Genomic DNA, 26,709 nt, shown 5'->3' on the forward strand with positions numbered 1-26,709 from the left:
TTTCGTTTGGCGTCGGAGAAATGCCATTCGGCTACGGGGCCTGAATTTAGCGTTGAAAAAACCGGAAAAAATCAAATGTTTTTTTCAGGAGTTTATGAAATTTTCGTTTTTTTCGGTTTTTTTCGGGCTTTTTAGGAAAAAAACGAGCACATTATTAAAATAAGTATTTATTTAGTCACTCAAATCACTGTCACTCTCATCATATACTTCAGTTATTTCTTCTTCCATGTGGTCGGTGTAGTCCGTTTGTAGGTGCAAATTCGCCCGAATAAAGATTAATTTATCCCATCAAAAACGTAAATGTGAAATGAGAGCCAAGTTAAATAATATGATAAATGCCTTGGTTGTTCACTTCGACGACTTTTTTCGTCGAAGTGAACAACCACTAGAGAACGCTTATTAATTAATATGTCTATCTCGCATGTCTCAATATATGAGCCAAATTTGACACGTTTATGTAAAATAGTTTTTGAGTTATGAGGGGGTCAAAAGTGGCTCCAAATGGTTCGTGTAATATAACACACGGTGCTGCTCGCCAGTTCTGTTACTTGAACTTGGCTTGACACGCTACCGCTTGTCTAGATTAAGACGCTTTGGCAATAGCCGATTTCTGTCTCTGGTGTCCGTCCAAACAATGACCAATTTCTCTCAGCTACGGCGGACGATGGAGGAATACTGAGCAATCTAACCGCAATATTTGACAGCAGTTTGGTAGAACATAACCCTTTCCACCAACTCAGTGGGGTTATGTTCATGACAGGCCGCCAAATAACTTCATTTGCCCAAAAGCCTTCTTTTGCTCTCTGCATACTCGGCGAATTCAGCCATCAAATACCCGTCAGTAGTAAAAAGCAATGTGTAAAGGTTTCAAAACCTTTAAAAAGTCAAGTAAATACTTTTTAACTGAAATTTTAAAATTGAAAACTGCATTCGGTTTTTTTTCAATTCGTTTTTTTTCGGTTTAAATCGTTTTTTTCCGAAAAATACGAGCCGAAAGTTTCGCGGTTTCTTTCTATAAATTTCTGAAAAAAACAAGTGAAATGGAAAAAAACCGGGAATTTTCCGGCTTTTTTCATCGCTAGGCCTGATTCGCGTCTTCACGAGAATAGGAGGATCTCCAATGTATTTAATATCCAATGTAACATAAAGAAATATTTTAACAATATTTTAACAACGCATTTCTGGGATTAGCGAAGTACTTAATTTTCTTGATTTTGATTACCTATTACAGTCAGCAGCAGAAGTTGCGTAGCGGGCAAGGTGTTCACAATGATCCTAACACGCTCTTATTGTCTTAAAAATAAGATCGTGTCAAGTTCATTTTGAACACCTTGCCTGCTACGCAACTTCTGCTGCTGACTGTACGTTAACAAGTCATGAAACTCGCACGTGAGACCTCGTACCGTATAAATCAGCCCTGAAATATCATCCTCCCTGCGTTATGCCGGCATTTGCCACAGCTCATGGGTGCCTGGGGTCCGCTTTTACAACTGATCCCAACATTTGGCGCAGGCACTAAGTTTTAAGAAAGCGATTGCCATCTGACCTTTCAACCCGAAGGGTAAACTAGACCTTATTGGAATTAGTCCGGTTTCCTCACGATCTTTTCCTCCACCGAAAAGGGCAAAAATGACATTTCGCACATAAATTCAGAAAATATCATTGGTGCGAGCCGAGGTTCGAACCTGCGACCTACGGAAGGAAAGTCGCACGTACTTACCGCCACCAGCGCTTTGCCTACAATGAATATCAATTTCTATAACGTTTACACTATCAAGTAAAGGTCACTACAGCGTCAAACCCGTGGTAGTGGGTCAGCTCGGTCCATTATCGGTGAATAATTAAATGACCGAATGAGTGAGTGAGTGAGTGAGTGACCGGAAGAATGGAATGAACAGTCGGACCATTAGTAAAGATTGACGTTGACGGGGGTCCACGTGAGAAATGATCGCGAGGGGGTGATATGGTAATGATTTTTGGGGAAAATAGCTACCTATTATAGCTGGGAATCAATTATTTTGTTTGGTGGTCAGTGTGTTGATTATACAATAGACAAATAAAATAACTAAAAGCTCGGCCACACATGCGCTTTTTGAGAGCGTTAAGCGGAGCGCAATGGTAGCGGTGCGCCTGACGAACGCTGGCGTTGCGCCCAGCGGACGCCGGCGGGAACTAACGAGCGCGAAATGCGCGCGGATTGCGAGCGGAACGCCAGCGTTCGTCCGGCGCACCGCTATCATTGCACTCCGCTAACGCTACGCTATCAAAACGCTTTATGTGTGGCGGAGGCTTAGTGTTAACTTCCTGGATGAACTATAAAAAAAAACACTTTTCCAACGATCACTATTTAGTAAAAAGGAAGTTAGTCTAGCTAAAACAGAGAACTACCTTAGGGTATCTCCAAACGTAGCGACGTGGAATCGGCTTTTGTCGACCAAAAATCGATCATTAAATAAATGTCATATACTTAAAAAGAAAAAATGACCAATGCCCCAAGTCGTCCAAGCTGGAATCGAACCAGCGTACCTACTCCGTTAACCGGACGGATGGCTTCAAAAAATACAAATTAATAGTACATTGGGAGGAAGTTGAATATTACTAACGAGAGTAAGTTAAATCGCGACGGCTTGCCGGAGCGATTTAAAGACTCGAGTTTGTAATATTCATACTCCCCGAGTTACACACTTGTTACACACAATGTTTTTCAAGTACAGTGCAACAAAACCAAGTTAATGTTTGTTCATGGCTAACTCTTTGAATATTCGCAAAACGCGAAGAGAATTCATTTCAATGAATAATATTAACTTGCACCGCTGCCAACTTTTGGATATTATGCCGGGGATACACGAGGACATTCTTCACAGACAATATTAAGTTGTAATAAAAATACGAAGTTTTACTTTATCCTTCACGGTTGTGTTTTTCTCGTTGAATTTTGTACACGTCTACACGTTTTAAGTAATGCCATGCCATGAAAAAAAGAGAGTTAACTAGATAAAATAGTACATTTCGTTATAAGTGCGAGAAGTATGTCATTACTCCACGAGTCCCGAGACATTTTGCCACGAGCGGCACGCGAGTGGCAAATCTCGGGACGAGTGAAGAATGACATTCTCGCACGTGTGACGAACGACGTTTTTTAATACAGTTGCGAAAAAACACTACTACTTACTTACAACGAAATAAAACAATCCGAACTATCAATTTTCCCATGGACATTGACGGATTATTTGACAATTCAAAGGCGTATTTTTGAAGCTTTTAAACTTGCGTGCATATTTTCGAGTTTGCTATTCATCTAACATAATTTATTTCATTGGGTGCCATAAGAACATAAACATTTACGTTTTGGGACGATTGTTTAATGTACAACTACATTTTAATTTAATCGATCCATTTATGCCCCGACGTATTGCAAATAACGTAAAATAATTATGACAAATCGCGTAACATATTGAGGTTTTTTGAACGTGCATTAGGTTAAAACATGGTAGACGCCTCTACTTTGACAGTAGAAGACGCGTTTCGTTCCAATCATGTTCTGTTTACACGACTCATTATGACCGATTTTTCAAAGTATAAACCATTTTATAAATTATGTTTAGTATGACTAAAAGTAAACAATTACATATGAAATATTAACGTTTTAAATATTAATCACTGAGTATGTTTATAGTTTTATTCTGTCTTAGTAAACTAGACTAATATGAAAACAGCTCGGTAAGTAGTCGTAAAATGGAACGTATATACTTTTTACGCACTAGTTCGTAAAATAAAACTTCTCGCACGCTAAACAGCCAAAAAACGGGCACTTTTTGAGCAACTGTATTACAATAGTACATTACGATACAAGTGCATAAAAAAAGGTTCGAAAGGAGTGGCGATAAATTAAAACACGACCGAAGGGAGTGTTTAAAGTCGACACGAGTTACGAATTTCCTTTTCGCACGTGTATCGTACGACGTTTTTCAGTACAGATGCGCCTCCGAAGTTTCGACCTGGCATATAATGAACCACTTCTCGCACTAGTGCGTAAAAAAAGCACCATCTGTACTTACTGAAAAAAATGTTATAACCGAGAGACGAGCAAAGCTTTTCATGAGTATTTATATTTTTAACTTTTTAAGTACGACATAATATTAATAAAAAAAAAAATTGTTCAGTAAGGTCTGATGTAACCCGGATGGCATGAGTCGCGTGGCAGTGGCGTGCGATCGCCTGTTATTATGGTTCCCGGAACCACAATCAATACACTGCAGTGCAGGCCCATTATGCATTTGTATTTACATACGACGAGGCTTTTTGTATTACTAGTAATCCAGAAGAAGTAGGAGAAAAGTATTGAGTAAATTCAGGTAAACTTATTACATTTATTTACTGAACTTTTTTCAATACAACTTTTAACAATATATATTTTTTTAATACTACGTCGGTGGCAAACAAGCATACGGCTTGCCTGATGTAAAGCGGTCACCGTAACCTATGCACTCTAAAAAAAATTTGATTGCTCCTATCAATATTTTGATAGTCGTAGTCAAGCATCTTGATTCCATACAAGCCTAATAAGATCTTAGACACATCAAATAAGGTAATTTTGATTGCTCTTACTTTTGCAACGTAACTGAGCCGATTAAGACCTTGTTCAATAATTTCATTAAAATAATTATGCTAACTAAATTACCTTAGTAAGTTCAACTAAGGATTGAATCAACCAATGTTACATAGTTATGCCTAACAAGTTAATAATTGATTCAAGGTTTACAATGGTTAGGAATAACAAAACACCTAAGTTATTAGTTCAATCATACATTCCCTTATTGTTTTTAGTAATCGGCTTTATTTGAATTATATAAGATAGTAATTGTAGTGATTAACTTAACGTCAACTAAGAGAAAACTGCTCTTAGTTGGTCTTCATTTTTTAGAGTGTGGACGCCTGCAACTCAAACAGTGTCACATGCGCGTTGCAACCCCATTAGAAACTTGTACATTCCCTTTTGCTGTGTTAAGTACACAGCAAAAAGGAGTGTACAAGTTCTAAGGAGGGTTCGGGTTGCCGACGACTCAAAGGACAATAGACGGAACAAGTTAGTTCCGTAAGTCCTCCCGTCATCAGCTCACCGCACCCTCGTTGAGCTAGAATAATGTGCAACTTTTAACTGTTAACATGTAACTCGATCTTAAACGGTGTTATTACATGCCGACATACTGATACGTAATGAGATATTTTACCGCCCTAGGGCGGTAAAGTCAATACCTGGGTGGGGCCTTCCACGACCTGTCAAAAATTTCAAGATGGCAGACGAATGTTCGAAATATCAGCGTAATTATTAGCGTTAAAATTTGGTTATTACTTTGCGAAACCATTGTGTTTATAGCCGTGGCTTGCGTGGGCGACGGTCGCGCGATGGTCGCGCGACGGCGATGCCACGCATACGAAATCAAACCTTATCGATATGGAAGTATGAGACGCGACGGTGACGGTCGCGCGACCGTCGCCCACGCAAGACACGGCGTATCACGGGCGGCTCAAGGACTACAAACTCGAGTTATTAAAGCCAAACAGCCTCTCGTTCGTAATCCTTCACTTTCTGCCCTTAATACATACATACATACAACACATACATACAATCACGCCTGTATCCCATAAAGGGGTAGGCAGAACACATGAATTTACTAAAGCTTCAGTGCCACTCTTGGCAAATAAGGGATGGAAAGAAAACGAAACTGTGACATTGCAGTGACAGGTTGCCAGCCTCTCGCCTACGCCACAATTAATACACACACCCCCTTAATAAACAATGTACTATAATAAAAATATTTTTGTTAGTACGACTATGTCTCACGAATTAAATGTACCATTTAAATAAATGATCCTTAAGACGTATGCGTATTCCAGGGGTGCTTATTTACCGCGGCCCGCAATGTGTTATATCTGTCAGGGGTGACACAGCTGAGGGCCCCGGGGACCGCTTACTGTGGTCGTCTTAATGCTATGTGTCGGATGTTTAATTTGAGTTACGGTTGAAAGTTCTGTGTCTATTATTTAAGTTTAAGTACGTAAATATAGTTAGAAATGAGGGCCGATAAAAGCTATACTTTGATTTATGGATTTTCTGGTTTTATTCTAGGTTGAATTATGAAAAAATGAATTGACAAAATGAAAAAAAAAAAATATTTCAGGCGTAATCCCATAGATTTGTTAAAAAAAAGGTTATGAAAAGGTTTTGTTTCTAGTTAGAAACGTGATAATTGGCATAATTTTCTGTCAAAATTTCAAACTTTTTATAGTAAGGGAAAGATACTGTCAACCGATTAGAATCCTAGGCCACTAGAACCCTGTCTTATTGACACTGTGCTTCATTTTCCATAGAAGTCAGTTTGATGGTTATCATGAAATACATTACGATACAAATGCGAAAAAAATAAATCCGAAACATTAAATCGACACGAGTTACGAATTTCCTTTTCGCACGTGTATCGTACGACGTTTTTTCAGTACATATGGCCCTCTGAAGTTTCGGCGTTACGCCGCGTCTTGCGTGAGCGACGAACCCGCGACGGCGACGCGATGCGATGCGATGCGACGAAATCAAACCTTCTATCTCTATGGACTTGTCTTAGGTGGGCGACGGAACGCGACGGCGATGCGACGCGACGAACTAGCGATGAACATGCGAATGTTAAGCGACGCGATGCGACGCGATGCGATCAAACCGCTGTGTTCATATGGGAGCGTCTTGCGTAAGCGACGGCCCGCGACGGCCCGCGACGGCGATGCGACGCGATGCGATGGCGATGGGCGCGCGATCAAGCTATTTGATTTTTAGAAGCAAATTCAATACGTAGAGAGGTCGGACTAGAGAAATAACGATTGATTACTAGTCTCACATTTCATTCTTTATATTTTCTTATAATAAAAATTCAAAATATTCAAATTAACATAAGTTGACCAAAGGAGTAATGTGCCTAAAAAGTAAGGAAATTACAACTTTTGTAACTTGTATTGACAGCCTTTGATTATGTGCACGGTGATACGAGATTGTCTGTGTAAAATATTAAAATTTAAGTGTGAACTAAAAATATGAAACACTAGTGCGATGACCTTACGATATATGTACTAGCACTTGACTTTGGTGAATAGGATCACAAAATTAACTAGTTATTACAACGGGCTCGTAGCCTAGCGGTTTCGACGTCTGGACGCCGCGCCAGCGGTGTGAGTTCGAACCTCGGCTGAGGCGTGCTTTTGCAGTTTTATTTTTGTTTCTTTTATTTTTTATTAATTGATTGTTTACTTTTTTCTTTCTGTAAGAATCTTCATTCTTATTTTTATTTTATTTTTAATAACTCCGGCTTTTATACTAACAAGGAAAGGTACCCATACAAAAAAAATATAATTAGACTACTCTTTAAGGGGCGTTCATTGTAATTCCTGCGATTCCTGCATTTATTGAGATATAATCCTAAACCAGAACTTCTTGTTGCCATATTAAAAAAAAATACATATAAGACATACATTTGTGTCGATAGATATTTTTCAGTACAGATGGTGTTTTTTTTACGCACTAGTGCGAGAAGTGGTTCATTATATGCTAGGACGAAACTTTGGAGGCTCATCTGTACTGAAAAACGTCGTACGATACACGTGCGAAAAGGAAATTCGTAACTCGTGTCGATTTAAAACACTCCCTTCGTACTTAATGTACTATTTTAAAGCACATAAAATTCGAATAAAATACACTGCTGACACGGGCCCGCTCACTGCTCAGTTCAGTCTGCGCTGCGCCCAGCGCTCATAGACAGTGGACCTACGTTCGATAGTCCGGCCACAGATCAAATAATACTAGTACAGATACCTAATCCCATACTAAAAATGGGCGCCGTCCTAAGTATTCTAGACCTGTAGGCTAAATTTAATCCACACTCAAAGAGCTAGATGGCGCCAGTAGCCACGCGTGGCCAACAAAACTCTTATCAGTATCCTACGTCGAAATAGTCATCAAACTGCAACATCTTGCGACATCTGTTTTAGCTTTCACGCACTAAACCTATAACGTCACATGGACGTTTAAAGTCGAACATTACTAGATGGCGTTGCCGTGCGGCTTGTATGTGTGCTCGCCGAGTACGTATAATATACTCGCTCTGTCCGCAACACATGCAAGCGGAATTGAATGAACGAGATCCGCGGCGCCCCACCCCGCGCCCCACGCCCCGCGCCCCGCGACCACGGCGCCGGCGACCTTGAGTTGAAAGGCCCCAGCCCCCGACCAAAGGATGCATTGATTTGTTAAAATTTAAAGCACTCTAAAGCAGGCGCGTAGTTAATTAGAAATATGGAAATGAATATTATTATGTAAGAAATACATAAGTATAATAGCTAAGAATGTACATGTAGTAAACATAATGAACAAAATGTAAAGTACGTATTTGATAAAACATTTTCGAGAGTAATATTTTTATTCATAAAATTGTGCAAACACTGCAAACTTAATTTAAACCCCGAAACTATTTATTTTCTGAAACATGGTATGAAATGTTGTCATTACGTCCTTTTAAGTTAAAATATGCTTCCCGGTACCACAACATAGTGTAATTTAAAAATACAGATATAAAATTAATACTTCGCAAATAAATTACGACTATAAACACATAAAATTATTAAAACACCAAGACCAGACAATTTAAGCCTGGCGTCCACTAGGCGCGCCGATCGAGCCTTGGTAACCCTTAGGCCGTTTTTACATTATCGTTTTTACATAAAAAAACCGGCCAAGTGCGAGTCGGACTCGCCCACCGAGGGTTCCGTACAAACTTTCTTTCAAACTACCTAGTAAAAATAATCTCATATTTTCATATAACTCTAATGACTTGACTAGAAGACAAAAGTATAGGCACTAATGAGTATTATAGCGCCATCTCCCGGTCAATTTGATAACTAATTTGCGCGACCTGGTTTTTCAGGGATAATTCTTTATAATGTTAAACGATTTAAACAGTTTTTACTTTATTGGACAGAAGATGGTTTACGTAACATCTCGTATTAATTTGAAGTACGATATACATCCGCAAGGGTGGGTAAATTGAAAGTAAAAATTTGAAAAGTTTTTTGTGAATTAAAAAAAAAGTATTCAAAATACAAACACGATTATATTTTTCCTGTAATATATAGCATAAAACCAATGTTTACTAAAATTTTCATAATTGTTCGTTGGTAAACTTCGGAGATAAGGGGGGGAACGGTATTTTTTTTACATTTTCCTTCAAAATTCTTTTTTTTCCACAACAAAAAAATTATAAAAAATAGTTTATTTACGTTCAATTTGAGCTCTTTCCAACGATACCCCACTTGACCTAGTAACTTGAAATTTACAGTTTGCCCCCTTTCATTTTGGCCATTTTTTACAATTAAAATTAATATATTTAAAAAAATTATACTTTCTATTTGTAGAGGTTTACAATGTTCACAACTATTCCAAATTTCAAGTTGATAGCATTAGTAGTTCTCGAGATATTTAGGAATGTGACAGACGGACAGACAGACGGACAGAGTCGCACCGATTTTAAAATGCTGTTGCGCTTCGCGCGACGCAAGTGCGGCGTCGCGTCGAGGTCTAGGCCCACTCCGCCGCAAATCGGCGACCGAGCGCGCATTCGTGTGCGTTCGGAAATCCTAGCCAGTCGGCAATCGTCGCGTCTCATACTTCCATATCGATAAGGTTTGATTTCGCATGCATCGCATCGGTCGTGCATATAGCAAATGTCGGAAGGATTTCAAAGGCAAAAATCAAAGATGGCGGCTTCAATGTATGGGATATCGGTCCTACATCCGATATCGGATCGGATAATGTGAAAACGCACTAACGGTTAATGCTTAGGCCGTTTTCACATTATCCGATCCGATATCGGGTGTCAGATCGACATCCTACATCCGATAAACGCTTCCGATAGTGTCGGATGTACAGTCAACCAATTGGAACCCTAGGCTACTCTACAACCATGTCAAAATGACAAGCAGTAAGAGGTTTCTTACAATCTGATTTATAACGTTACTATGACATAGTTCTACAGTGGCCTAGGGTTCCAATTGGTTGACTGTAGGTCCGATAAAAAGCATTGTTCCAAATCAATGAAGTATGATTTTGTATCAAAAAGTATTTAAAAAATGTTTTATATTTAATAATTATAAGCACTATATTCCAAATATTATATTGTAAAATTAAAATAACGGCATAAAAAATACTCAAGAGTGTCAGGCAAAATAAATAATTTTACATTCAATTGTATCTACTAAAAGATGATAAAACTAGTATCCACAATTCGGACCGATGCATTACAAACTTTTTTTTTTTCAATGGAAATTGTTCAACTAATTTGAATTTCGATCATTGGCAGCTGTTTAATAGAAATAGACGACATTTTTGTCACGCACACTACTACAAACGTATACCTACATTATTTAACAAACAAATATTATCGGCTGACAGCTGAATATTCTACGAACACGCGAGCGGGAGCGAGGCTGCGCGATTTTGGTGACGCAATCATAGACTAAAAAGTTAACCGCGCAGATGTGCCATTTTCATTGTTCCTACTAATGTGTTTCACCTCTAATAGATTTGCGAAATATATTTATTTCAATTTGGAAAATTATTAGGTAACTACTTAATACTTTATGAATTATGTTACTATAATATAAAAAAAAAAAGTTAATTTGTTTATTGATTGTTAACAGTTATTGAGTAAAATTGTATTTTTAGCACGCTCACTTTTTGCTGTTTTCTTTGGCCTGGTCATGAAAAAAGAGAACAATATACCTACGCTTTGTCCAAAAAAACTGACCGCACTATATATATATTATTATATATAAGTATATATTTGTATTTTAAAGAAGAAGATAAATCTTCAAGAAAAGAGCGTACATCCATCTTAAAGGCCGGCAACGCACCTCCAACACCCCTGGTGTTTCGGGTGTCCATGGGCGGCAGTGATCGCTTACTTTGTATTTTTTAAGTTGTAAATAAATAAATAAATAATTTTGACAGGCGGAATATAATAATGTGTCACATCTGATGGTGGACTTACTACTCTACGCGTAAATTACCGCTTCGCGCACTCCGCGCATTTGTCAGCTTGTGCAGAGTTTCCGTCTGGCAACGTCGCCTATAGTACGTAGTACATATATCTCAATGAACGGAACGCACACAATCGCACCGTTTCGTTGGCAGTATACTGTAGATAGTGACAGCTCCATCTCATCTAGTGACAATATGCAATAAAATTTAGGTAGCTCGATACTGTCGCGCGCAGGTTGTTCACGTTGTTGCGTCATAGTCAGTAGCAATATATTACGTGATATTATTTCTTTTTTTTCTAAAATAATGCATTTGCATTGCATTAAATTTGTGTTGTCATCGATGTTTGTATTTAATTTATAATGTACTTAATTTATGACGCTTCAAATACCTTTAAATCTATTTGATAAAAAAATAATAATCGTCAATCGTGACACTTAGCGCCATTTATGATTTCTATTTGGAAATAATTTTGCACTGTTCCGGATGAGACCCCATGCCGCGGGCAAAAGCTAGTAGAACATAAAAGAAAAAAAGTAAATAAAAATGCAAAAAGATTGCGTGAGCCGAGATTCGAACTCACGACACTCATGGCGCAAACGATTCCACCTAGAAGTCAAACCCGCTAGACCATTTGCACATTGTGAAAGACGGCGAATCTTGTGATTCTAATCACCAAAATGCTAGTGCCGAAGTTTCGCGCGATGGATACGCGATGACCTTGAGCCATCGCCGTCGCATCGCGTCGCATCGCGTCGCGTCGCGTCGCGTCGCCCGTCGCTCACGCAAGACGGAGCGTTACAAGAAATGATCCACTTCTCACACTAGTGATTAAAAAAGCGCCATCTGTACTGAAAGGTTCTATAATGACCCATTGTTTCAACTGCGTGCGTAGCCAAATGGCATTTCTGCGACGCCAAACGAAAACGAAACGCCGCGCCACTTAGTCCGGCTCTGTCGCGCCAATACGCACGAGCGATAGAGATAGATATCTACTAGCGTTTCGTTTCGTGAGCGTTTCGTGAGCGTTAGTGCCATTCGGCTACGCATCCTGGCCTTCCAATAGGCTACTTGACCCTTTTTTAAAGTCTGTGTTATAAGTATGATTAAGTACGGTACAGTGAACCGAATAAAATATTACCATATTTTATTATGACTTAAAAACAGCAAACAATATTTTTAAAGTATACTTTTACCTAATCAGGCGAAAACAGCACAGTCATATTAATCTATATATTACCTGTGCATCAAGTCATTCTATTCGAAAACAACATTTTCTGACTTTTTAAGTATGAAGGCATAAAGTTCAATATGTCAGTGATTGTTTTGACATGCAGTAAGGTTCAAATTTGATGACGTCACTACATCGCTGACAGCGTTTTCGGTGGCCAAAATAGATAAAAAAATTACACACATTTTTAATCGATAATACATAGTCACCATACACATTTAATAGCCATAATCTATTAATATTGTTTTTTATGTCAAATACTATAGAAGATAATTATTTATTGTGCCAAATTCGATATGAGTCTAGTAGCCTATACAGTTCAGGTGCCGAAAATGACCCTACCCCTATGAGGTACCTATAAGAGTAACAAAACAAAATCGGTCGATTTCTGTGATAACTACCTGCGTACATTACGTACAACAAATGTGTAAATAGTGTGTTTACAAGCCCCCGGCGGCGCAGCTTGTTTGTGCACGGGCGTGGAATACTGCGGAACCGCGCGTGATGACAGCGTTTGTCACGGAATTGAACTATTATTTGCAACTGTGTGGCTACCGTCTGTTGTCTATACTTTAGTGAACAGCGGTAACGTTACGAAAATCCATATTAATATTATAAATGGGAAAGTGTGTGTGTCTGTTTGTTTGTCCGTCCTTCACGGCAAAAGTAAGCGACGAATTGACGTGATTTTTTAAGTGGAGATAGTTGTAGAGATGGAGAGTGACATAGGCTACTTTTTGTCTCTTTCTAACGCGAGCGAAGCCACGGGTAAAAGCTAGTTGTATATAATTTTTGGTTCCAGTAAACATCCAACTTAGAAAGGTTTTCAAGTGATACCCGTATATCACCTATCCATCCCTACTATTAAGTAGGGATCGGTCGATTATAAATGGGAAAGTGTGTGTGTCTCTTTGTCTGTCTTTCACGGCGAAACGGAGCGCCGAATTGACGTGATTTTTAGGTAAAGATAGTTGAAGGGATGGAGAGTGACATAGGCTACTTTTTGTCTTTCTAACGCGAGCAAAACCGCGGGCAAAAGCGAGTATTTAATATTGTAAATGGGAAAGTGTGTGTGTGGTTTCTTTGTCCGTCTTTCACGGCAAAACGGAGCGAAAGATTGACGTGATTTTTTAAATGGAGATAGTTGAAAGGATGGAGTGACACAGGCTTCTTATTGTCTCTTTCTAGCCTTCCACTTCCCTTAAATGGGGGTGCAAGTTTGTATGGAACATTCCGCAATTTTCGACTTTGACGCGAGAGAAGCTGCGGGTAAAAGCTAGTACCTAATAAACCGATGAAACTACCGACTGCGCCATATACTAATCTTGAATTTCTGAGATATTGATATTTGATCTTTTGTATCTTAGTTTAAAATGATATTTAAGTGTAAGAGAGCCCATGTGGTTTTACACTACTATAAATAATATATAAAGGAAGAACATATGCAGTTTCCTGATTTTTCCACCACAAAAATTCACCCGCTCGGCTACCGTTGTGTAAATAGTGACCAAGCTTCGTAAACCCTTCACCCGCAGCCTGGTTTTAGTTACAGTTGACCGAGGGGAACCACTTTGCTATTTTGTTGGGAAATTGAGCGCCGGTTTGGCTTATAAATGGCCTAATTGCTTTCTTAATTGGGAAGAAATGTTAGTGAATTTAAAAATGTAATGAAGAAAGAAAGTTTTTCGTTCAGAGCAGATTGAGTTGGGGATTTTTTATTTAGTTATCGATCGATCGCAATTAACTAACGGGATACAAAGTGTTAACGTACCCGGGAAATGACTTAGGGGGAGAAACTATTCAACTGATGTGCAATGTGGGAAGTAATCGAAACGACTAGTTATCTTTAGGACGTTTATTGCAATCCTATATATGGGTGGATACAGCTCTTATATACTAGTATCATAGAGTAGTAATACATAGAGGGTATACAAAGAGTATAAATGTAGACATGTAATAAGGCATAATACTTATAACACTACAGATGGAATGTTTTCCATGTTTTACACTATTAACTTGAGCTCCATGGATATCCACCAAATACACGTGCCATACATTACCAGTAAACACTCTATTTTAATAATACAAAAATCGTAAAACATGGAAAAAATCGAGAAGTCGAAAATATTGCCCCCCAGTCGTAACTGTCCCGCTATACCTTATATATATATATTTTTATTATAAATGGGCTTACTCTTGGCTACAGAGTAACCAAAGGCATAAAAGACGTGGCATACGATGGAGTGAGTTCGCCCAGAAGATGCCTCTTCACTCTTTATTTATATTGTTTATTATCCAGATTTTGCGATCGTCAAAACGACACGTAACATAAAGGCATACAATCACCGTTCCGTCTCGCACTGAAGCTTAACCCTTCAGCGCTGAGCACGGATTAATCCATCAGCGTGTAAACGTGCAGCCGGTAAAGGGTTGACTTCGCTTCACAGTCACATTGAAGCGTGGCTGACAATTTTGCTGAAAAAGCGCAACAAAATTTTTGCAGGCCTTTCCTTGTTTGAACGAGAAACCATTTTGGTCCTTATAATTATATTACCTATTTACTTTAACTCGAAAATGCTGCACTGAAATTGCTGAAAAACTACACACATATATACATACATCTAATCACGCATGTATCCCATAAAGGGGTAGGCAGAGCACATGAACTACTAAGTTTCAGTGCCACTCTTGGCAAAAAGGGGTTGAAAGAAATCCAAATTGTGACATTGCAGTGACAGGTTGCCAGCAACTCGCCTACGCCACAATTTAACCCATATCCCACAGTCGACTTCTACGACACCCACGGGAAGAAAGGGGGTGGTGAAATTCTTAACCCGTCACCACACTGAAAAACTATGCCTGCTGATAAATTATGTTTATGCTACAAGTAATTTGTTGTTCATACTTCATATATATCCCAGCACTATTTCGACAATTTAACCATTTGAAAGCTAATCATAGAAGCAAGAGTCATTACCAGCAGAATTGACCAATTACGGGCGGAGGACTGAATGCCTTCATTCAGTCGAAAAGATCGTCATTTAGTTACATTTTACTTCAGTTGAGAGGGTAAAGGGCTTTGGGCTGTGGTACAAAAAGAGGCAGACGAGTGATCTTATTATAAAAACAAGTTTTAAAACAAGTTCATGATTTCTTTTGCTTACCTATTAGCTTACTGCTGTGTTCTAGACGTAGGTTTCTAAAGAAAACTCCAGATTTATAGAACACTGATGTGCTACGTTTAATGCTCGGACACAGACTGACATGGGTTACAACTACCCTCTATATGAAAACATAACAATTCCTCCACCAATAGTAAAGAAAGCTTAAAATTAAAATTAAAATATGACCTATCTAAGCATACTAATACATTAGAAAGGTTACACACTAACAAACATAGGCAGCAGTAGGTATTTATCTGTACACTGGGTTAGGATTGCGAGTGGCACGGATATTACGACGATCTGCATGCGTCATAGGGTCTAAGGTAGTCTCGGTACCCTCCGCCTCACCGTCTAGAAAAACATCATTCTGGGCCACCGATGTGGCAGCAGGCGGGACTATGGAGTCGGGGGGTACACCTTCCCGTGGTATCAGCGACTGGCAAGACTCATCTAAATTATTTCCACTTTCAACTAAACTTGAGTCAGAGGTCTGGCCTTCAATCGCTGGAGGTGACACTGCATCATGACTTGGAGATAACGACTCGTTGATTGTTATTTCCAGGTCAGATGAAATATCTTGGGTATCACTAGTAGTACCTACGCTATTATTACCTTTATACAATAGTAACTGATCTACATGTTTCTTAACTAATATATTCAAATCTATTATACGAACTAAGTACATTTTATTACCTATAAGTTTTTGTATACAACCTTTTTTCCATACGTGCTTATTTCCGTTACTAAATATATGTTTAACTAACACCTGATCTCCTTCCACAAAACACACCTTGCGCCGCCCTCCATAGTTCTTAGTTTGTGAGATCTGTTTAAAACAAACATTTTGGTTAGCTTCGGATGATAACGACATGTTAGGTGATTGTGAGTGTGATGAGTCATAGTTGTTGTCTAGCGACGCGTTATCGCGATGCAACAGATCGAGACGACAGCGGAGCGAGCGCCCAAGCATCAGCTGTGCGGGCGAAAAACCGGTTGTGCAATGAACGGAGTTTCTTATATTAAATAACAGCTGATGTATTCGCCTGGAGACAGGCTCCGTGTTGCTATTCGCCATTATTATTTTTATACCTCTTTTCAAAAAACCAATACTATTTTCTACTTGGCCGTTCGACTGCGGATGGTAGGGGGGGCTAGTCAAATGTTTTATGCCGTTTGCTACGCAGTAAACTTCCATTTCTTTCGAACAAAAATTCGCTGCGTTATCGGATACTAAAACCTGCATTAATCCAAATCTACTATTTACTTCTACCAACCTATCAATGATCGCTTTTGTTTCCGTTGATTTCATTAGAAAACATTCGACCCATTTAGAGTGTGCATCAATGATTGCCAAAAATTGCGTTCCTTCAACTGAAAACATGTCCATATGCACACGACTCCAAGGTCGTTTAGGGTAAGGCCACACGGCAAGCGGTGCGCGCGGCGGGGTCTTACGCATTGCGTTACAAATACTACAAGAACCTATCTTTTGTTCTATGTGTTTGTCAATATCGGGCCACCACATTCGTGATCGGGCTTCGGTCTTTGTTTTGACGACGCCGAAATGTGAACTATGTAACTCGTCTAACATTTTTTCGCGAAGCTCCCGTGGAATTATTAATTTGTGACCCCTTAGAATGCACCCATTTTCGACATGAAGCTCAAACCTACATTTAAAGTACGGTTTCAAAGTTTCATTTTTTATTTTGCGCGGCCACCCATTTATGACGTACCGTTTAACCTCATTGAGATTACTATCAGCTGTGGTCGCCTCTCTTACCTCTGATAACGTAATCGGCCTGAGCATGTTATCCGTAAAGTAATTAACGTATAAGCACGTATCTACGAGCTCACTATCACATTGTTCAACCCTTGATGAATAACTGGATATCGAGCGCGAAAGAAAATCCGCGATGTTTTGTTCGCTTTTTATATACTCAATATTAAAATTGTAACTTGATAAAAACAATGCGTATCGCTGTAAACGATTTGCAGCCATTTCCGGTATGCCCTTTTTATCGCCAAAAATAGTAATAAGTGGTTTATGATCCGTTCGTAAGACAAATGGCACGTCACGGCCATACAAGTAGTGATGGAATTTTTTTACCGCAAACACTAAGCTCGCAGCCTCCTTTTGTATTTGAGCGTAATTACACTCTGCTTTTGAAAGTGACCGTGAAGCGTAAGCCACTACGCGCTCCTCGCCAGAGGGCTGCGTCTGTGATAAGACCGCCCCGAGGCCGGCGGGCCCTGCGTCAGCTGTCACTATCGTCACTAACTCGGGGTTGTAGTGCGCGAGAACCCTTTCGGAACCCATCTCCTCCTTAATACTTTTAAACGCTTTTCCTTGTTCTTCCCCCCACTCCCACTTTACGTCATTTTTTAAAAGTGAATACAAAGGCTTTAAAACGCTGGAAGTGTTAGGCACAAAACATCTGTAATAATTGACTAAGCCCAGGAAAGACTTAAGTTCTGTAACATTCTTTGGAGGCGTACACTTTAAAATGGCTTCAACTTTCTTTGGTGACTTATGCAATCCGTGTTTATCAATGATGAAACCGAGATATTCGACTGATTTTTTAAATAGATCACACTTCTCGCGTTTTAATCGTAACCCGGCATCCTCTAACCTACTTAAAACCTGTTCTAGCCTTTTTATATGAATATCGCGGTTTTCTCCGGTCACCAATATATCGTCAATAAATATACAAACGCCGTCTATGTCACCTAGTACGCTTTCAAGCGTCTGTTGAAAAATATAAGGCGCGTTCGTGAGTCCAAACACTAAACGGTTATAGCGAAATAAACCCTTATGCGTATTTATGCAAGTTAAGTTACGCGACTCGTCCAATTCCAGCTGATTGTACGCCCTAGACAGGTCGAGTTTTGAGAACTCTTCCCCTCCATATAGCTTAGCAAACAAATCCTCAATACGTGGAACCGGATAATTATCAACATATAACGCCTTATTTAACGTAACCGAATAGTCCCCACAGATCCTAATATTTCCGTCGGCGCGCAACACGGGCACTATCGGCGTTAGCGACATCGGCGTGGTCTACTTTCTCAAGGATCCCCAAATCTACTAAACGCTGAATCTCAGCTTCTATTTTACCTTTTAATGGCAATGGCACAGGGCGAGGCTTGAAAAACTTCAATGGCATGTCCGGTTTAACCTTAAGAGTGACTTTATATTTATTAAAACACCCCAGTTCGTCTGTGAATAACTTAGAATATTTAGTCATGATTTTAGAGCCTAAGTCATCTCCTACTATATTGTTAACGTTTTGTCTACAAATTTGTAAACGAAATGCTCTAAAAAAATCGCGCCCCAATAAAGTAGGTCGATCCTCGCTCTCCACACAAACATAGAACATAACCTGGTTAGTTTCCCCATCGTAGGTGACGGGTAAGCTAACGGTACCCTTAAGTGCCAGCTTACTTTTATTATAGCACCTTAATACGAGCTTCGGCGACTTTAACTCATATTCTGAGAAATACCTATCGTAGATGTCGTGGGGCATTAGTGACACTGCGCTCCCACAGTCAATCTCGCAACTAATAGGCTCGCTCGCTATCGTAACGATCTGTACCATCGGTTCACCATAAACTGTAACAATACTGTAAACACTCTCACCTTGAATGATATCGTCATCCTCCTCTGCTACAAAATAATTCCTTCGCACTTTGGTTTTACACATTCGCTTTAAATGTCCTTTTTGTTTACACTTTTGACATGTATAGTTAATAAAACGACACTGATCCTTTGTATGATTTTTATAGCCGCAAACTTCACAACTTTCCAAGTTACTACGAGGGTTACGTTGCGCGCGCGACGTGTTGACGGCAAACACTGGAGTTTCGGGTACCGCGGGTTGTGTTTTTTGCAACGCTATTCGCGCGCACCGCACACTTTGCGCTAATTCTAATGCCTTGCTAAACGTTAAAGTGTCAACGCTCTCGGCAAATAACTTTTCTTTTTCTTTTACATTTTCCAACCCTAAGACAAACCTGTCGCGTAATACACTGTCCAACTCCGTTTTAAAACCACAGTACTGGGCCAGGCTACGCACTCGTGCGGCCCAATCTGGCAACTCTTCACCCGGTCGCTGTTCAGCCTTATAAAAAGTGTAGCGTTCAGCAAATGTACTCTTCTTTGGCGTAAAATGCGTATCCAGATGTTGTAACAAAACCTTGTATTCTACGCTGTCAACTTCCTTTGGCGCCACTAAGTCTCGAAGAATGCGGTAGGTATCTTCCGATAAGGCCGACAATAACACGGCACGGCGTTTCACTTCTGACTTGTCTGTTGTTTCCGTAATATCATTAACAGTGCAGAATTGAAACAATCTGCTCCTGAAGATACTCCATTCGTGAATCCGATGGTCAAAATTGAGACTGCCGCCGAACATTACATTTGCACTTGATGTAGTCATTTTTTCCAACCAATTAATTGAAAAAAACGTTCTCTGCACACGTAGATATCGATCTCGTCGCCAATTGCTGTGTTCTAGACGTAGGTTTCTAAAGAAAACTCCAGATTTATAGAACACTGATGTGCTACGTTTAATGCTCGGACACAGACTGACATGGGTTACAACTACCCTCTATATGAAAACATAACACTTACATACCTAATTTTGTTAGTATGCTAACAATCTTTATATTCAGTAATGAACCTCCAGGGGGGTTACCATGAAGTGCTAAAGCCGTTCAGTTTAGGTTGAGAGAAAGGGACGAAGCTATAGCAGTTCCATAGCTCCGTCCCTCTCTCTCAACCTAAACTGAACGGTTTTAGCACTTCATGGTAGCCCCCCAGGACTTTTTTTATCCAAATTACTTAGTACCTACATTGTAGTACACCAATTCATTTGTTTATGTGACTGTTTGTGTTCTAAAAAATAAAGTTTTTATGATATAGTCGTCTGATGGGAAGCAGTCATCGCCGCATTCGCCGCCCATGGACATACAGTCAACCAATTGGAACCCTAGACCACTCTACAACCATGTCAAAATGACGAGCAGTAAGAGATTTCTTACGATATGATTTATAACGTCACTGTGACATAGTTCTATAGTGGCCGAGGGTTCCAATTGGTTGACTGTACATCGGGAGCCACTTGCGTTGCCTATTTTAGAGAATCCTAAATATATATCTCTCCCGGCCGTATCCGACCATGGTGACTGTTTTCAACTCCTTTGTTGATTACGCTGATGTGCTCGCATGTGGCTCACGTAGCCGAGAGAATCCTAAATACTTGCTTCTTGAAGAATCCCATATCTTAGCTTAAAAATAGTTTAAATTTTTATTAATTTTATATTTAAAAAAAAGTTAAGTGTGTCTAAAAATATAAGTCACTACAGTAGCCCATACAATACTAGTGCGGTTGCATGTTTGTTGCAGTCTTTTTACGTAGAAGTACACTTTTTATAAAACTACGTATCATCGCTCGTCTCTCATGCCTTGTTCCTTTTCTATGGCGCCTATTACGCAAAATGGCGTGCAATTGAAAAGTTATGAAGGTCCGAGACAAAAGAGACAGGTGCCATTGTCCGTCACTCGTTTAAAAAGGCATTCCATTGAAACTTAATGAAGAAGTTTAAATAATTACGATTTGGTATGTTTAGTTTTCATTCGTTTTCCTTGAGGTTAACATAACTCGATGACATAATTAGTGACATACAGCATTAATACATCGAGCGTGAATGCGACCAGTGGTAACGCTGAAAGTGAACGCAGCCGACGCGCGCGAAGGAGGGTAGATCGCGCGCTGTCTACGCAACTTTGACATCTGCCCGCCTTCGTCAGTTTTCCGTGATCATGATGCATGCAACTGCGTCGAAGTATCGGGAGCTCGACAAAAATCAAAAAGGTAATCACGGTCTATATCCCGGTCAATATACTTAAATCTAATGAAAATAATCATTGATAACTCTTATTAGCATTAATACAGCTTCTTGGATATTAAAAGGTACGATAATTTATTCCTAAACAAAAGTTTATTTTCAACATTTTCAAATACTCAGGCACCTACCATAAACCCGAAAAGTAAAAAAAAAATAGATTTTCTGAAGAAAGTTTTCTATTCAATGTTTTTTACGCCCTACGTCACATAAAATTAATTATGGTTAAAATTTGTTACTATAATTTATGTTTTTTTTTTCAGGTAAGTATCTAACTACAGAATCTACCAGTCAGTGAAGGTGAACAACCGATGACAAATTTCTCCGATGTAAGTTACTTATATACTCTACATGTTATTTGGTACTGAAATTAATAATGCTGTTTACACTGCCACCAAAAATAGGATAAAACAGTAAATTAAATACCTAGGAACTTTTTTAACATTTCTAAGCACATTTGGCGCTTACTTACTTATTCTTATTTCTTAAGTTAATAATTATCAAATCTCTTTGACAATCTTTGCGATGTATTACAATCTTGTGGACGAAACTCGCAAAGCTGGCACGGCGATAGATTGGCTCTCAGAGCTATGAATGAAACCGTTCAGTTTGATGGCTTTTGGTCGACTGGCCCCGGGACTATAGTTAACCCTATTCAGCGATGAAATTGACGTGATATCACGTCCACACTCAATAGGTAGAGTAATGGCAATGTGTGTAATTTATATGCGTTGTGTACCCGTTTTCGTGGTCTAGTGCATTTTGTTTTGTATCAGATATTGATTTTAATAGTTTCATATACTTACTAGGGAAAAGGTTACCAAGTGAAGTAGGTAAGTATTTTACTTTTGCTATGCTATTTTGATGAGCCCAAGGTAAAGACAGAAGTGTAAATATAAAAAAAAAATCCTCCTAACTGAATGGATTCTACTTAAAATCTGTAAGTGCATATGAACTTGTCTTCATTGCTACAAAATAATATATTTTTTTTATAATTCATAATTCATTTATTTGCATATTATTATTTATTTGTTGTATTATTGTGTCGACTTTTTGTTTATGTTATACTAACAGGTAGTTTTTAAAATATCCAATAATGTATAAGTACTAACCATTATGGGCCCTTTGTTGTCTGATATAATAAATAAATTATATTATTATTATATTATTTATTTTATTCGTGACTGTCCACATCCGCTCATGAAACTCGTGCCAAAAAACACTAACTCCTGTTGTGTGTTATAACTGACAAAACGATTATTCTATTGCCGAAACAATTGGTCCCGACATGCTATTCTATCATCATAGCACATGACTGTTTGACCAAGGGTGACATTATAGTTGGTGACTTAAAATGCCCATCAGGATGGCGTGAGAGATGTCTGAATAGTCACAAAATTTGCACCAAATAACTGTACCTAAACTGTACTAAACTGTACCTATGGCGAAGAAAACTGCCATGAGTGAAAAGCTACCACGAGTGATTGATACGCTACTCAATAGTGTCACGGAAAATGACAAATAATATTAATTTTATGAAGTGGAAAACGCTGACTTATTAAGTATTTTTCTCATGTTTGTGTGACGAAAAATATTTTGCTTGACTCAGCGGCATAACTACTCCATAACGCTCTCGTCATGTCCTTTGATTGGCCATCAGCAATCGCTCGGACAATTGCTCAAGTAGGTAATGATCGCTTCCAGGATGGGCCGAGTGGGGCTATGGATATGGTTTAGAGATCATTCAGTGATCATAGACGACATTGTGGCTGTATACTGTGTATACGTAAATAATAAAATAAAAGCTTGAAGTATCGGATTATTCGGATTTATGGTTTAGTCAAGAACCGGTGGGTGTTTTGGGAATTCCTCAAATAGAAGTAATTAAGGAACAAATATTTGTACTCATTACACAAATAAATGCTTTTATCGAGATTCAACCCCAGAACCAACGGTTTCATAGGCATAGGCTCATATAACCCGGCAACCTTCAAATCAAGAGTGAACAGGCATCTTCTGGGCGAGCTCACTCCATCGTAGGCCACGTCTTTGCCTTTGGCTAGTCTGTGGTCAAGAGTAAGCCCATTTATAAAAAAAAAAAAAAAAAAAAAAAAATAGTCACTACCTAACTAGACCCCATCGATATTGGATATTATTTACCTATTACGTACCTAAATTAGAAATTTACCATAGTTATAAATTTAAATCAAGAATGGCTACAACTAGGGAACAAATCAAATTATTTTATTGAATATTTTTTGATTTGTTTGTCGGGTACCACGGCGGGCGTGTGGTCCAGTGGTAAAGGCGTTAGCCGCGTAAGCTAAAGACCCGGGTTCGATTCCCGGCTCGGCCACCAGTGGGCCTTGCCGTTTTTTTTTCGTGTATAATATCTATTTCAATTCAAGGATGGCTGTTCTTTAAATTCAAAAATAAATTACGTAGGTGTTTTAATAATGACTGGTCTCTAATAAAGTGCCCGTCCAAGTTATCTCAGACGTTTTTAGTCAATTTTCTAGACTGTAGAGTAATTAAGAGTAATAATCTGTCTAATTTTAGTTCAATGCGTCAAGCGAAGCGTCTTTATGAAATACCTCAATTAATTTGGCGAGCAATTACGTGAGATGTTATGGACCTAATTTTAGACTATAAAAATAAAGATCCGCATAAACTTATAGCATTAATACAACATAAAACTAACATAAAACATAAAACTTGTAAAAATAAAGCACAAAACAAATATCGGCAAAAACTTCATTACAAACAGAATAGTGCAAGCTTGGAACAAATTACCCTCTGAAATTGTGATCAATTTAAAAATAGACTATACAAACTATCTAAGAAGTGAAATCGTGCAAAGTGAACTATGATTTAGACGTACCAGCATCAGTAATAATAAATTTACTGTTATAGAGGTACATAATGTGGTAAAGTGTTAAAAATGTATGAAAGCAAACACTTTATTGTTACGAAAGTGCCGTGAAGCAAAAGTGGTTTGTCAGGATCGTAAATGATCGCAAATGGAAATCCGTGATCTCGGCCTTCCCCTCTGAAAAAGAAACAGACTTATGTATGTAAATTGCTACGATAATGACTGTTAAAATAGTTGTACTAGAACTTATAACAATGTTAGCGCGATTATTTCCTCCTCATTACAAATATTACAATTAATAACCACTAAATTAAAATTTGGAAAAAACCCCCGACCGCGACATAGTAAACCGACAACTTTCAGACAAAAAAAAAACTAAATCTAAATCGGTTAATCCGTTCGCGAGCTACGATGCCACAGACAGACACACAGACAGACAGACAAACAAACAGACAGACAGATATACATACAGACAGACAAGTAAAACTTATAACACCCCGTCGTTTTTGCGTCGGGGGTTAAAAAGGGACTTTTCGTTTTAGCGTTTGACCCATTAATATTCTCACAGTGCTTATTTAGGCCCGACCCTACACGGTGAAGTTAGGAGCTTATGCGAGCGTGTGATCTTATGATCTCAGCATGCATGCCCCATCTATTTTATCCTCATACGTGGTTCACATGTCAACGTCGAAATACTGGATATCAAGTGCCTGATACAGTAATGTTAGCCCGTTAGTATGTTTTGTGACTCTTCCTCTCACGAAATACCTATGCCTCATTTTTACACTAGCTTTTTGTTTTACTGGCCCTTAGTTTGTATGTTAATTAATCCAAATCTTGGAGGCTACGAGTAGGTACCTAAACTAGTGAGCAGTGCCTCTTCCAAGCTAAAGTTTAATATGCGTAGGTCAAAACTACATAATTATCGAACAGATCGAACTACGTCAAAACAAATCTCTTACATCACTTACTTTCGTTTCCGAAATGCGAGTTGTAGAAAACATACTTACATCGAGTGTGAATGCGACCAGTGGTAACGCTGAAAGTGAACGCAGCCGACGCGCGCGAAGGAGGGTAGATCGCGCGCTGTCTATGCAACTTTAACATCCACCCGCCTTCGTCAGTTTTCCGTGATCATGATGCATGCAACTGCGTCGAAATATCGGGAGCTCGACAAAAATCAAAAAGGTAATCACGGTCTATATCCCGGTCAATATAAGTCTAATACTTACTGAAGTTTTTTTACAAATATACACGGATCACGGATTAACGCAGTTATACCGTGATTTTTTTTTCAATTTTTCCTCAATATTATTTCATATGAACCAGAGCATTACAGTCATTATAAATAGAGAATGACTGTCTGATTAAAATATGAAGTCACAGTACTCTCTCGACATAGGCTTAAAACTTTGAACCTCAGTTTTATTTTAGACTTTACGGAGCTATTAAATAATATATGTCTTTGATATGAACTAAATTTAGCTATGTCCAAAACGGCTTTAAAATAAAAATATCTTCAGGCATCTTCTGGGCGAGCTCACTCCATCGTAGGCCACGTCCTTGCCTTTGGCTAGTCTGTGGCCAAGAGTAAGCCCATTTACAGGGTGGCCCAAAATTACGTTGACAAATAATAGTAAAATGTTGAAATAAACAAAAATATCGAAGTTACCGAAAATATTTTTTGAGCCTATATTTATTGTATATTTCTACATTCACCATGAATATTTCAACAGCATTCATGTCCATTTCGCAAGATTTGCTATGTAGACCAATTGTAAAACGGCGATTTTTTCAAATTCATACGTTCGATACGTTTCAGCCTACCTACGTAAATTCACCTCACTTAAAACTATAAATTATAGTTTGTAATCAATCTTAAAACCCTAGCCCGTTTATTGATTACAAAAATTAGGATATTTAAAAAGCTAAACGTGCAATAAGTTAGACGAAAGTCATACTAGAGGTGCAGCGGCATATCGTTATTTTTTTTTCTTACATTTGCGTTTGTACTTCAAAGCCAAAGGAGGGCATTTTGAAGGCGATTCGATTTATTTGGTCAAAAATTATTAAGGTTTCACATTTTAATTTGTTGGACAATCATTCGTATAAGGATAGAAAAATAATTATACAAACGTTTGTCAACGTATTTTTGGGCCACCCTGTATAATAAATAAAAAAATCTAAAAAGCTCCACGCGACCACACAGAGCGTAAACTTCATCAGCCCCAACCCATAAAAAGGCCTCATTACGATTCGTCCTTCCAATCTTCTGTCGCAAATAAGTTCCCAACTTCAAACAAACTACTTGGAGCCGGTCATATCCGGTTAGGAGCCGGTTTAAACCGGATTGGGCTGCGAAGCGAATGAGGTTATTTCGCCAAGACGTTATTGGGTTCGTATTGATACTTTTTTATTGGCATTAGAAAGAACTTCATAGAATTGCAGTTTTAATCAGTTT

The 26,709-nt window shown here is 38.7% G+C and overlaps 2 protein-coding genes across 2 annotated transcripts in view; one reads left to right on the plus strand and one right to left on the minus strand.

Annotated features, from left to right (window-relative positions):
- LOC125229322 overlaps positions 1-26,709 on the plus strand; it is a 476,654-nt gene that overhangs the window by 342,188 nt on the left and 107,757 nt on the right. The gene's annotated exons all lie outside the window — the stretch shown is intronic.
- On the minus strand, positions 16,150-20,072 carry LOC125229324. Its single transcript, XM_048134134.1, has 2 exons — positions 19,110-20,072; positions 16,150-16,298 (listed from the first exon to the last, which is right to left on the minus strand). The coding sequence occupies exons 1-2, from the start codon at positions 19,906-19,908 to the stop codon at positions 16,285-16,287; spliced, it is 813 nt and encodes a 270-aa protein (XP_047990091.1). The 5' UTR covers positions 19,909-20,072; the 3' UTR covers positions 16,150-16,284.

Source organism: Leguminivora glycinivorella, chromosome 9 (assembly GCF_023078275.1).
Source record: "Leguminivora glycinivorella isolate SPB_JAAS2020 chromosome 9, LegGlyc_1.1, whole genome shotgun sequence".
NCBI lineage: Eukaryota > Metazoa > Arthropoda > Insecta > Lepidoptera > Tortricidae > Leguminivora > Leguminivora glycinivorella.